General features: G+C 52.0%; 1 protein-coding gene across 1 annotated transcript in view; it reads left to right on the top strand.

The window, feature by feature from the left end:
- The first annotated feature begins 9,464 nt into the window (after positions 1-9,464).
- slc50a1 (solute carrier family 50 member 1) overlaps positions 9,465-12,672 on the top strand; it is a 12,636-nt gene continuing 9,428 nt past the window's right edge. Inside the window, exon 1 of the mRNA XM_080185094.1 lies at positions 9,465-9,594. Within this exon, the coding sequence (XP_080041220.1) occupies positions 9,527-9,594 (68 nt within the window). The 5' untranslated portion in view covers positions 9,465-9,526. The remainder of the gene's footprint in view (positions 9,595-12,672) is intronic.

Below are 12,672 nucleotides of genomic sequence, written 5' to 3'. Positions count from 1 at the left end.
TAAAGGTCTTTGTTTGAACTTGTACACCAGTGACTGATATTTTTTATATATCTGAGAACAATGGCTAATAAATAACTCGTGTAAAGAGCTGTCTTATCTATGACTCACCGTATGTGCCAATACAGAGAATCACAGAATTCCTACAGTGCAGAAGGAGGGCATTCGGCCCATCGAGTCAGCACCGACCACAATCCCACCCAGGCCCTATCCCCCATAACCCATTTACCCCAGCTAGTCCCCCTGACATTAAGGGGCAATTTAGCATAGCCAATCCACCCTAACCTACACATCTTTGGACACTAAGGGACAATTTAGCACGGCCAATCCACCCTAACCTACACATCTTTGGACACTAAGGGACAATTTAGCACGGCCAATCCACCCTAACCTACACATCTTTGGACACTAAGGGACAATTTAGCACGGCCAATCCACCCTAACCTACACATCTTTGGACACTAAGGGACAATTTAGCACGGCCAATCCACCCTAACCTGCACATCTTTGGACACTAAGGGACAATTTAGCACGGCCAATCCACCCTAACCTGCACATCTTTGGACACTAAGGGACAATTTAGCACGGCCAATCCACCCTAACCTACACATCTTTGGACACTAAGGGACAATTTAGCACGGCCAATCCCCCCTAACCTACACATCTTTGGACACTAAGGGGCAATTTAGCACGGCCAATCCACCCTAACCTACACATCTTTGGACACTAAGGGACAATTTAGCACGGCCAATCCACCCTAACCTACACATCTTTGGACACTAAGGGACAATTTAGCACGGCCAATCCACCCTAACCTACACATCTTTGGACACTAAGGGATAATTTAGCATGGCCAATCCCCCCTAACGTACACATCTTTGGACACTAAGGGACAATTTAGCACGGCCAATCCACCCTAACCTACACATCTTTAGACACTAAGGGACAATTTAGCACTGCCAATCCACCCTAACCTACACATCTTTGGACACTAAGGGACAATTTAGCATGGCCAATCCACCCTAACCTGCACATCTTTGGACACTAAGGGACAATTTAGCATGGCCAATCCACCCTAACCTGCACATCTTTGGACACTAAGGGGCAATTTAGCACGGCCAATCCACCCTAACCTACACATCTTTGGACACTAAGGGACAATTTAGCACGGCCAATCCACCCTAACCTACACATCTTTGGACACTAAGGGACAATTTAGCACGGCCAATCCACCCTAACCTACACATCTTTGGACACTAAGGGGCAATTTAGCATGGCCAATCCACCTAACCCGCACATCTTTAGACACTAAGGGACAATTTAGCACGGCCAATCCACCCTAACCTACACATCTTTGGACACTAAGGGACAATTTAGCATGGCCAATCCACCCGAACCGACACATCTTTGGACACTAAGGGACAATTTAGCATGGCCAATCCACCCTAACCTACACATCTTTGGACACTAAGGGACAATTTAGCATGGCCAATCCACCAGGTGGGAGGAAACTGGAGCCCCCCGGAGGAAACCCACACAGACATGGGGAGAATGTGCAGACTCCACACAGACAGTGACCCGAGCCGGGAATCGAACCCGGGTCCCTGGCGCCGTGAGGCAGCGGCGCTAACCCCACCGTGCCACCCCAGCAGTCATAGTTTACTAGCGGAGTGTAGTGGGGGGAGAGAGGAGTTGTCCTCAGTGCCACTGGCTGAGGTGGGAAAGGAGAATAAAGGGTTTCATCGCTCCAATTTACTTTACATTTATCCATTTGTGGGACACGAGTGTCGCTGGCTGGGCCCAGCATTTATTGCCCATCCCTAGTTGCCCCTTGGAGGGGCAGTTGAGGGTCAACCCCATTGCTGTGTGGCTCTCTGGAGTCCCGTGTAGGCCAGACCCGGGTAAGGACGGCAGATTTCCCTCCCTAAAGGGAACCAGATGGGTTTTTCCGTCAATGGATCATCAGGAGATTCTTAATCCCAGATATTTGAATTTGAATTCCACCGTCTGCCATGGGCAGGATTCGAACCCGAGTCCCCCAGAACAGTAGCTGGAGTTTCTGCATTAATAGTTTAGTGATAATACCGCTCAAGGTTTTTCGGGGTTATTTACTTGTCTCACGGTTGGGCTTACATTAACGCTGCAATGAAGTTACGAGGCTGCACGTGACCCTCCCCAACTTGGCACATACGTCACCACCCTCACACAGAGACTTCGTGTGCCTGGGGAGACAGTGGCCAAGTCGGGGGGGGGGGGCACAGTGGGGTTAGCGCCGCTCCCTCACGGCGCCAGGGACCCGGGGGTTCGATTCCCGGCTCGGGTCACTGTCTGTGTGGAGTCTGCACATTCTCCCCGTGTCTGCGTGGGTTTCCTCCGGGTGCTTCGGATCCCTCCCGCAGTCTGAAAGATGTGTAGGTTAGGGTGGATTGGCCGAATTGTCCCTTAGTGTCCAAAGATGTGTAGGTTAGGGTGGATTGGCCGTGCTAAATTGTCCCTTAGTGTCCAAAGATGTGTAGGTTAGGGTGGATTGGCCGTGCTAAATTGTCCCTTAGTGTCCCAAAGATGTGTAGGTTAGGGTGGATTGGCCGTGCTAAATTGTCCTTTAGTGTCCAAAGATGTGTAGGTTAGGGTGGATTGGCCGTGCTAAATTGTCCCTTAGTGTCCAAAGATGTGTAGGTTAGGGTGGATTGGCCGTGCTAAATTGTCCTTTAGTGTCCAAAGATGTATAGTTAGGGTGGATTGGCCGTGCTAAATTGTCCCTTAGTGTCCAAAGATATGTAGGTTAGGGTGGATTGGCCATGCTAAATTGTCCCTTAGTGTCCAAAGATGTGTAGGTTAGGGTGGATTGGCCATGCTAAATTGTCCCTTAGTGTCCAAAGATGTGTAGGTTAGGGTGGATTGGCCGTGCTAAATTGTCCCTTAGTGTCCAAAGATGTGCAGGTTAGGGTGGATTGGCCGTGCTAAATTGTCCCTTAGTGTCCAAAGATGTGCGGGTTAGGGTGGATTGGCCATGCTAAATTGTCCCTTAGTGTCCAAAGATGTGTAGGTTAGGGTGGATTGGCCATGCTAAATTGTCCCTTAGTGTCCAAAGATGTGTAGGTTAGGGTGGATTGGCCATGCTAAATTGTCCCTTAGTGTCCAAAGATGTGCAGGTTAGGGTGGATTGGCCATGCTAAATTGTCCCTTAGTGTCCAAAGATGTATAGGTTAGGTTGGATTGGCCATGTTAAATTGTCCCTTAGTGTCCAAAGATGTGTAGGTTAGGGTGGATTGGCCGTGCTAAATTGTCCCTTAGTGTCCAAAGATGTGTAGGTTAGGGTGGATTGGCCATGCTAAATTGTCCCTTAGTGTCCAAAGATGTGTAGGTTAGGGTGGATTGGCCATGCTAAATTGCCCCTTAGTGTCCAAAGATGTGTAGGTTAGGGTGGATTGGCTATGCTAAATTGTCCCTTAGTGTCCAAAGATGTGTAGGTTAGGGTGGATTGGCCGTGCTAAATTGCCCCTTAGTGTCCAAAGATGTGTAGGTTAGGGTGGATTGGCTATGCTAAATTGTCCCTTAGTGTCCAAAGATGTGTAGGTTAGGGTGGATTGGCTATGCTAAATTGTCCCTTAGTGTCCAAAGATGTGCAGGTTAGGGTGGATTGGCCATGCTAAATTGTCCCTTAGTGTCCAAAGATGTGCAGGTTAGGGTGGATTGGCCATGCTAAATTGCCCCTTAGTGTCCAAAGATGTGTAGGTTAGGGTGGATTGGCTATGCTAAATTGCCCCTTAGTGTCCAAAGATGTGTAGGTTAGGGTGGATTGGCCATGCTAAATTGTCCCTTAGTGTCCAAAGATGTGCAGGTTAGGGTGGATTGGCCGTGCTAAATTGCCCCTTAGTGTCCAAAGATGTGTAGGTTAGGGTGGATTGGCCGTGCTAAATTGCCCCTTAGTGTCCAAAGATGTGTAGGTTAGGGTGGATTGGCCGTGCTAAATTGTCCCTTAGTGTCCAAAGATGTGTAGGTTAGGGTGGATTGGCCATGCTAAATTGCCCCTTAGTGTCCAAAGATGTGTAGGTTAGGGTGGATTGGCCGTGCTAAATTGTCCCTTAGTGTCCAAAGATGTGTAGGTTAGGGTGGATTGGCTGTGCTAAATTGTCCCTTAGTGTCCAAAGATGTGTAGGTTAGGGTGGATTGGCTGTGCTAAATTGTCCCTTAGTGTCCAAAGATGTGTAGGTTAGGGTGGATTGGCCGTGCTAAATTGTCCCTTAGTGTCAGGGGGTTAGCAGGGTAAATACATGGAGTTATGGGGATAGGGGTTGGGCGGAAAGCCCTCCTTCTGCATGTCAAACCAGTTGGATTTCAGGGTCAACGTTAAAGAGGCAACACAGAGAGACACAGAGAGAGAGAGACACACACAGAGACAGAGAGAAAGAGAGACAGAGTGATTCAGGCAGAGAGAGTGAGAGAGGGAGAGAGAGACACAGAGAGGGAGGAAGACAGAGAGAGAGAGGGAGAGACAGAGAGAGGTGGGGGGTTTAGGGAGGGAGTTCCAGAGTTTAGGGCCCCCCCCAGGCAGCTGAAGGCACGGCCCCCAATGGCGGAGCGATGGGAATCAGGGGATGCTCGAGAGGCTGGAATTGGAGGAACGCAGAGATCTCGGAGGGTTGCAGGGGCTGGAGGAGGTTACAGAGATAGGGAGGGGGTGTAGGGGGCTGGAGGAGGTTACAGAGATAGGGAGGGGATGTAGGGGGCTGGAGGGGGTTACAGAGATAGGGAGGGGATGTAGGGGCTGGAGGGGGTTACAGAGATAGGGAGGGGGGTGTAGGGGGCTGGAGGAGGTTACAGAGATAGGGAGGGGGTGTAGGGGGCTGGAGGGGGTTACAGAGATAGGGAGGGGGGTGTAGGGGGCTGGAGGGGGTTACAGAGATAGGGAGGGGGTGTAGGGGGCTGGAGGAGGTTACAGAGATAGGGAGGGGGGTGTAGGGGGCTGGAGGGGGTTACAGAGATAGGGAGGGGGTGTAGGGGGCTGGAGGAGGTTACAGAGATAGGGAGGGGGGTGTAGGGGGCTGGAGGGGGTTACAGAGATAGGGAGGGGGTGTAGGGGGCTGGAGGGGGTTACAGAGATAGGGAGGGGGGTGTAGGGGGCTGGAGGGGGTTACAGAGATAGGGAGGGGGTGTAGGGGGCTGGAGGGGGTTACAGAGATAGGGAGGGGGTGTAGGGGGCTGGAGGAAGTTACAGAGATAGGGAGGGGGGTGTAGGGGGCTGGAGGAGGTTACAGAGATAGGGAGGGGGGTGTAGGGGGCTGGAGGAGGTTACAGAGATAGGGAGGGGGTGTAGGGGGCTGGAGGGGGTTACAGAGATAGGGAGGGGGGTGTAGGGGGCTGGAGGAGGTTACAGAGATAGGGAGGGGGTGTAGGGGGCTGGAGGAGGTTACAGAGATAGGGAGGGGGTGTAGGGGGCTGGAGGAGGTTACAGAGATAGGGAGGGGGTGTAGGGGGCTGGAGGGGGTTACAGAGATAGGGAGGGGGTGTAGGGGGCTGGAGGGGGTTACAGAGATAGGGAGGGGGGTGTAGGGGGGCTGGAGGAGGTTACAGAGATAGGGAGGGGGGTGTAGGGGGCTGGAGGAGGTTACAGAGATAGGGAGGGGGTGTAGGGGGCTGGAGGGGGTTACAGAGATAGGGAGGGGAGTGTAGGGGGCTGGAGGAGGTTAGAGAGATAGGGAGGGGGAAGAGAGAGAGAGAGAGAAAAACAGTGTTGAAGCAAAATGTGTGTGAGAGAGATGTGTTAAATTTATTTATTAGTGTAACAAGTGAGGCTGACATTAACACCGCAATGAAGTTACTGTGAAAATCCCCCACCCTCCTGTCCGGGTTACACTGAGGGGGAATTTAGCACGGCCCAATCCCACCCCCCCCCCCCGAACCCGCACAGTCTCTCGGACTGTGGGGAGGAAACCAGAGCACCCGGAGGAAACCCACGCAGACACGGGGAGAATGTGCAGACTCCGCACACACAGTGACCCGAGGCCGGGAATCGAAACCCCGGGTCCCTGGCGCCGTGAGGCCGCAGCACTAACCCCACCTCCATGTGTGAGAGAGAGAGAGAGAGAGAGAGTGTGAGATTATAAATTAGATTTATTATTGTCACGTGTATCGGGACGCAGTGGAAAGTATCGTTTCTCGCGCGCGCGCGCTATACAGACAAAGCATGCCGCTCATAGAGAAGGAAAGGAGAGGGGGGTGCGGAGTGTCGTGTTACAGTCACAGCGAGGGGGGTAGAGAAAGATCAGCTTAACGCGAGGGAGGTCCATTCAAAAGTCTGACGGCAGCAGGGAAGAATGGAGAGAGAGTGTCCGAGAGAGCGGTGCGGATCGAGGGGGAGGAGTGTGTGAGGGAGGGGAGAGAGGGACGGTGCGTCAGGAGTGTGTGTGAGAGAGAGAGAGCGGGGAAGGAAAGCACAGAGACACAGCGAGTTCAAGCACAGGCAGGGTTCATTCAGAACTTCCTCTTCCCCTGGAACAAGACAAATCTAAATATTGTCCACGTGTCTGTGTGTGTGAACCTCCCAGAGAGAGAGAGAGACAGAGAGAGTGAAATCCAGCTGCCTGTGTGTGTGTCTAACCCTCCCAGAGACAGAGAGAGGGTAAAAACCCTGTGTGTAACCCTCCCAGAGACAGAGAGAGAGAGTGAGTATCACTGTGTGTGTCTAACCCTCCCAGAGACAGAGAGAGAGAGTGAGTATCACTGTGTGTGTCTAACCCTCCCAGAGACAGAGAGAGGGTAAAAACCCTGTGTGTGACCCTCCCAGAGACAGAGAGAGAGAGTGAGAGTGAGTATCACTGTGTGTGTCTAACCCTCCCAGAGACAGAGAGAGAGAGGGTAAAAACCCTGTGTCTAACCCTCCCAGAGACAGAGAGAGAGAGTGAGTATCACTGTGTGTGTCTAACCCTCCCAGAGACAGAGAGAGAGAGTGAGTATCACTGTGTGTGTCTAACCCTCCCAGAGACAGAGAGAGAGAGAGGGTAAAAACCCTGTGTGTGACCCTCCCAGAGACAGAGAGTGAGTATCACTGTGTGTGTCTAACCCTCCCAGAGACAGAGAGAGAGAGAGTGAGTATCACTGTGTGTGTCTAACCCTCCCAGAGACAGAGAGAGAGAGGGTAAAAACCCTGTGTGTGACCCTCCCAGAGACAGAGAGAGAGAGAGTGAGTATCACTGTGTGTGTGTCTAACCCTCCCAGAGACAGAGAGAGAGAGAGGGTAAAAACCCTGTGTGTGACCCTCCCAGAGAGAGAGAGAGTGAGAGTGAGTATCACTGTGTGTGTAACCCTCCCAGAGAGAGAGAGAGAGAAAGTGAAATCCAGCTGTCTGTGTGTGTGTGTCTGTGTGTGTGTCTAACCCTCCCAGAGACAGAGAGAGAGAGAGTGAGTATCACTGTGTGTGTCTAACCCTCCCAGAGACAGAGAGAGAGAGGGTAAAGCACTGTCTGTGTGTGTGTGTGTGTGTGTAACGCTCCCAGAGAGAGGGGTAAAACCCCGTGTGTGTGTGTGTGTGTGTGTGTCACCCTCGCAGAGAGAGAGAGGGTAAAACACTGTGTGTGTGTGTGTGTGTGTGTGTGTGTAACCCTCCCAGAGAGAGGGGTAAAACCCTCCATGTGTGTGTGTGTAACCCTCCCAGAGAGAGAGGGTAAAACACTGTCTGTGTGTGTGTGTGTGTAACGCTCCCAGAGAGAGGGGTAAAACCCTGTGTGTGTGTGTGTGTGTGTGTGTGTGTGTCACCCTCGCAGAGAGAGAGAGGGTAAAACACTGTGTGTGTGTCACCCTCCCAGAGAGAGGGGTAAAACCCTCCGTGTGTGTGTGTCACCCTCCTAGAGAGAGGGGTAAAACCCTCCGTGTGTGTGTGTGTGTGTGTGTGTGTAACCCTCCCAGAGAGAGAGAAAGGGTAAAACCCTGTGTGTGTGTGTGTGTGCGTACAGCCTGAAAGAGAGACAGAGAGTATCAAATCCAGTTCTGTGTGTGTGTCTGTGAAACCCTTGCAGAGAGGGAGAATGTGGTTAAAATCTTGTGTGTGCAGTGTGTTTGTGTGTGTGAGACAGTACGTGTACGGTGTGTGAGTGTGACTGTGTGTTTTTTGTGCCTGTCCTGTACAGTATGTATACAGTGTGTGTGTGAGTGTGACTGTGTGTATTCTCTGTGCCAGTCCTGTACAGTGTGTGTGTTCTTTGTGCCTGTGTTCTCTGTGCCAGTCCTGTACAGTGTGAGTGTGTGTGTGTTCTCTGTGCCAGTCCTGTACAGTGTGAGTGTGTGTGTTCCCTGTGCCTGTCCTGTACAGTGTGAGTGTGTGTGTGTTCTCTGTGCCTGTCCTGTACAGTGTGTGTGTGTGTGTTCCCTGTGCCTGTCCTGTACAGTGTGAGTGTGTGTGTTCCCTGTGCCAGTCCTGTACAGTGTGAGTGTGTGTGTTCCCTGTGCCAGTCCTGTACAGTGTGTGTGTGTGTTCCCTGTGCCAGTCCTGTACTGTGTGTGTGTGTGTGTGTGTTCTCTGTGCCTGTCCTGTACAGTGTGAGTGTGTGTGTTCCCTGTGCCTGCCCTGTACAGTGTGTGTGTGTGTGTTCCCTGTGCCAGTCCTGTACAGTGTGAGTGTGTGTGTTCCCTGTGCCAGTCCTGTACAGTGTGAGTGTGTGTGTTCCCTGTGCCAGTCCTGTACAGTGTGAGTGTGTGTGTTCCCTGTGCCAGTCCTGTACAGTGTGAGTGTGTGTGTTCCCTGTGCCTGTCCTGTACAGTGTGTGTGTGTGTGTTCCCTGTGCCAGTCCTGTACAGTGTGAGTGTGTGTGTTCTCTGTGCCAGTCCTGTACAGTGTGAGTGTGTGTGTTCCCTGTGCCTGTCCTGTACAGTGTGTGTGTGTGTGTTCCCTGTGCCTGTCCTGTACAGTGTGTGTGTGTGTGTTCCCTGTGCCAGTCCTGTACAGTGTGAGTGTGTGTGTGTTCCCTGTGCCTGTCCTGTACAGTGTGTGTGTGTGTGTTCCCTGTGCCTGTCCTGTACAGTGTGAGTGTGTGTGTGTTCTCTGTGCCTGTCCTGTACAGTGTGAGTGTGTGTGTTCCCTGTGCCAGTCCTGTACAGTGTGTGTGTGTGTGTTCCCTGTGCCTGTCCTGTACAGTGTGAGTGTGTGTGTGTTCCCTGTGCCTGTCCTGTACAGTGTGAGTGTGTGTGTGTTCCCTGTGCCTGTCCTGTACAGTGTGTGTGTGTGTGTGTTCCCTGTGCCTGTCCTGTACAGTGTGAGTGTGTGTGTGTGTTCTCTGTGCCAGTCCTGTACAGTGTGAGTGTGTGTGTTCCCTGTGACTGTGTGTGTTCTCTGTGCCTGTACTACACAGTGAGTGCTGAACCCTCCCCGCGCTCTGCCTCCCGCAGATAAACCCCACTCTGGTCTGATCCAGTCCCTGTGTTTTTTTTTTCCCCCCACCTCCCCCAACAGACCCCCCCCACCCCGGACGAGACGAAACCCAACCCAACCTGGTGGCCGCTTACCCCGCAGTAGGCAAGCGGGCTCTGATTCCCAATGGAAATCCTGGAGATTCTCTCCTGGTGCTGCCTTCTCTTTACGATATGGATGTTCGCTACGGGATTGTGAGTAACTTCAGGGTGGTGGAGGGGGGGGGGAGAGTATCGACTCTGCGTGACTGATTTCCCTCCCGTCTCGCTCTCTCCCCCCCCCACCCCCCTCCCTCTCTCAGAGAACAACTCAACCCGAACCTTGCCCCAAAAAACACACAGGCTCCCAAACTCCCCAATCCAACGCCTTCTCCCCCTCCGTCCAGCGGCACCCGTCCTGCGTTTGAAGGTTTGCAACTTATTTGGTTTTTAATTCCGCGCACCACCCCCCACACCTCCCCGGGAAGTCCCGCTCTGGATAAAAGTTACAGCGTTGTTGAGGCTTTTACTCATTACAGAGTGAGCCAACCCTCTTTGGAGGCTGAGGGGTTTGAGCGTAGACGTCATTCGAGGCTTCCAGCACGGAAGCAGGCCCTTCGCCCCAACTTGTCCGTGTTGCCCCTCCTAGTTTAAACCCCCAAGCTCGCTCCAGTTGCCCGCGTTTGCCCCCCACACCCGTGTAACTGTCTGAACCGATGTCTCGTACAACCTCAACAAGACGTCCCAACTGCTGGACCCAATAAATATCCTGAACCCCGAAGCTAACCCCAATTGCCCACGTTTGGCCCACTACCCATCGTACCCCTGTCACGCTTTTTAAAAGACAAAATTGTACCCGCCTCCCTCGTTCCAGACACTCACCACCCCCTGTGTGAAAAAATTGCCCCTCTTTTGTCTCTCTCCCCCTCTCCCCTTAAACCTACGCCCTCTAGTTTTAGACTCCCCTACCTTTGGGGGAAAAGATATTGACTATCTCACTGATCTGTGCCCCCTCATTATTTTATAGACCTCTATAAGATCACCCCCTCCAGAGAAAAAAGTCCCAGTCTATCCCACCCTCTCCCCAATCCATCAAGTCCCAGTAACATCCTAGTAAATCTTTTCTTGCACTCTTTCTAGTTTAATAATATCCTTTCTATAATAGGGTGACCAGAACTGTACACAAGAGCGGCCTTCCCAAAGTCTTGTACAACTTCAACAAGACGTCCCCAACTCCTGTATTCAATAATATTTTAAGCTAATCCCAATTGCTTGCGTTGGGCCCATATCCCTCTACATCCATCGTATGCAAAGAGACAATATTGTACCCGCCTCTACTAAGGTCGGTGGTGTTGTGGATGGTCTGGAAGGATGGCAAAAGTTGCAGCAGGACATAAATAGGATGCAGGACTGGGCGGAGAAGTGGCAGATGGACTTCAACGCGGATAAATGTGTAGTCGTCCATTTTGGCAGAACCAACGGGATGAACGAGTACACTATCAAGGGCAGGAGTCTTAGTAGTGTTGAAGAGCAGAAGGATCTTGGGGTCCGGGTCCACAGGACTCTTAAATCGGCCTCGCAGGTGGAGGAGGTGGTCAAGAAGGCGTATGGTGTACTGGCCTTCATTAATCGAGGGATTGAGTTTAGGAGTCGGGAGGTAATGCTGCAACTTTATAAGACCCTTGTCAGGCCTCATTTGGAGTATTGTGCGCAGTTCTGGTCGCCTCACTATAGGAAAGATGTAGAAGCTATTGAGAGGGTACAGAGGAGATTTACAAGGATGTTGCCTGGATTGGGAGGCATGCCTTATGAGGATAGGTTGAGGGAGCTGGGACTCTTTTCCCTGGAGAGACGAAGGTTGAGAGGCGACCTGATAGAGGTTTATAAAATGTTGAGAGGAATAGATAGGGTGGATTCTCAGAGGCTATTTCCCCGGGTTGAAATGGTCGCTACGAGAGGACACAGGTTTAAGGTACAGGGAGGAAAGTACAGAAGTGATGTTAGGGGTAAGTTTTTCACTCAGAGGGTGGTGAGTGAGTGGAATCGGCTGCCGTCAGTGGTGGTGGAGGCGAACTCGCTGGGGTCTTTTAAAAGACTTCTGGATGAGTATATGGGGTTTAATGAGATTGAGGGTTATAGATAGGTCTGTAGGTTGGTAGGTGTTGATGTGATCGGCGCAACTCGTGGGCCGAAGGGCCTGTTTGTGCTGTAGTGTTCTATGTTCTATGCCTCTGGCAGCTCGTTCCAGACACTCACTACCCTCTGGGTGAAAAAATTGCCCCTCTTTTGTCTCTCTCCCCCTCTCCCCTTAAACCCTACACCCTCTAGTTTTAGACTCCCCTACCTTTGGGGAAAAGATATTGACTATCTCGCTGATCTGTGCCCCTCGTTATTTTGTACACATCCACAGGGTCACTGAGAGTGACAACGCAGGTGGAGAAGGTGGTCAAGAAGGCGTACAGCAATGCTTGCCTTCGTCGGCCGAAGTTTAAACATTGGGCAAGTCATGTTGCCGCCTTATAGAGCCTTAGTGAGGCCGCACTTGGAATATAGAGTTCAATTCTGGTCTCCCACATTACCAGAAGGATGTGGAGGCTTTGGAGAGGGTTACACAAAAGATTGACCAGGATTTTGCCCCTGGTATGGAGGGCATTAGATACGAGGAAAGGTTGGAGAAACTTGGTTTGTTCTCACTGGAGATTGAAGGGGGACGATCTGATAGAAGTCTACAAGATTATGAGGGACAGAGTGGAGCTTTTTCCCCCCACGGGGGAAGAGTCTGGGGGGCACAGGTTTAAGGGGTGAGGTTTAAAGGAGATGTACGAGGCAGATTATTTTTACACAGGGGGGTGGTGGGTACCTGGAACTCGCTGCCGGGGGGGAGGGAAACGGAGACGGTAGTGAGTTTGTATCAGGACAGAGAGGGGGAGACAGAGAGGGAGAACAGTGCGTTATAGTGGGGTCAGCGCCGCTGCCTCACGGCGCCAGGGACCCGGGTTCGATTCCCGGCCTCGGGGTCACTGTCTGTGCGGAGTCCGCACATTCTCCCCGTGTCTGCGTGGGTTTCCTCCGGGTGCTCCGGTTTCCTCCCAGAGACTGTGCGGGTTCGGGAGGGGGGGGGGTGGGATCGGGCCGTGCTAAATTCTCCCTCAGTGTAACCCGGACAGGAGGGTGGGGGATTATCACAGTAACTTCATCGCGGTGTTAATGTAAGCCTTGCCTGTGACACTGAGCTTTAAACTTTGACAAGGGCTGGGACGATACGGGGGATAGGGAGAGCCAGTGTACTGTATG

This window comes from Carcharhinus amblyrhynchos, unplaced genomic scaffold (genome assembly GCF_965287045.1).
Source record: "Carcharhinus amblyrhynchos unplaced genomic scaffold, sCarAmb.v2.hapA chromosome_1211, whole genome shotgun sequence".
Classification (NCBI taxonomy): domain Eukaryota; kingdom Metazoa; phylum Chordata; class Chondrichthyes; order Carcharhiniformes; family Carcharhinidae; genus Carcharhinus; species Carcharhinus amblyrhynchos.
The sequence above is the reverse complement of the archived record's forward strand: the minus strand, read 5'-3'. Positions and strand labels throughout refer to the sequence as shown.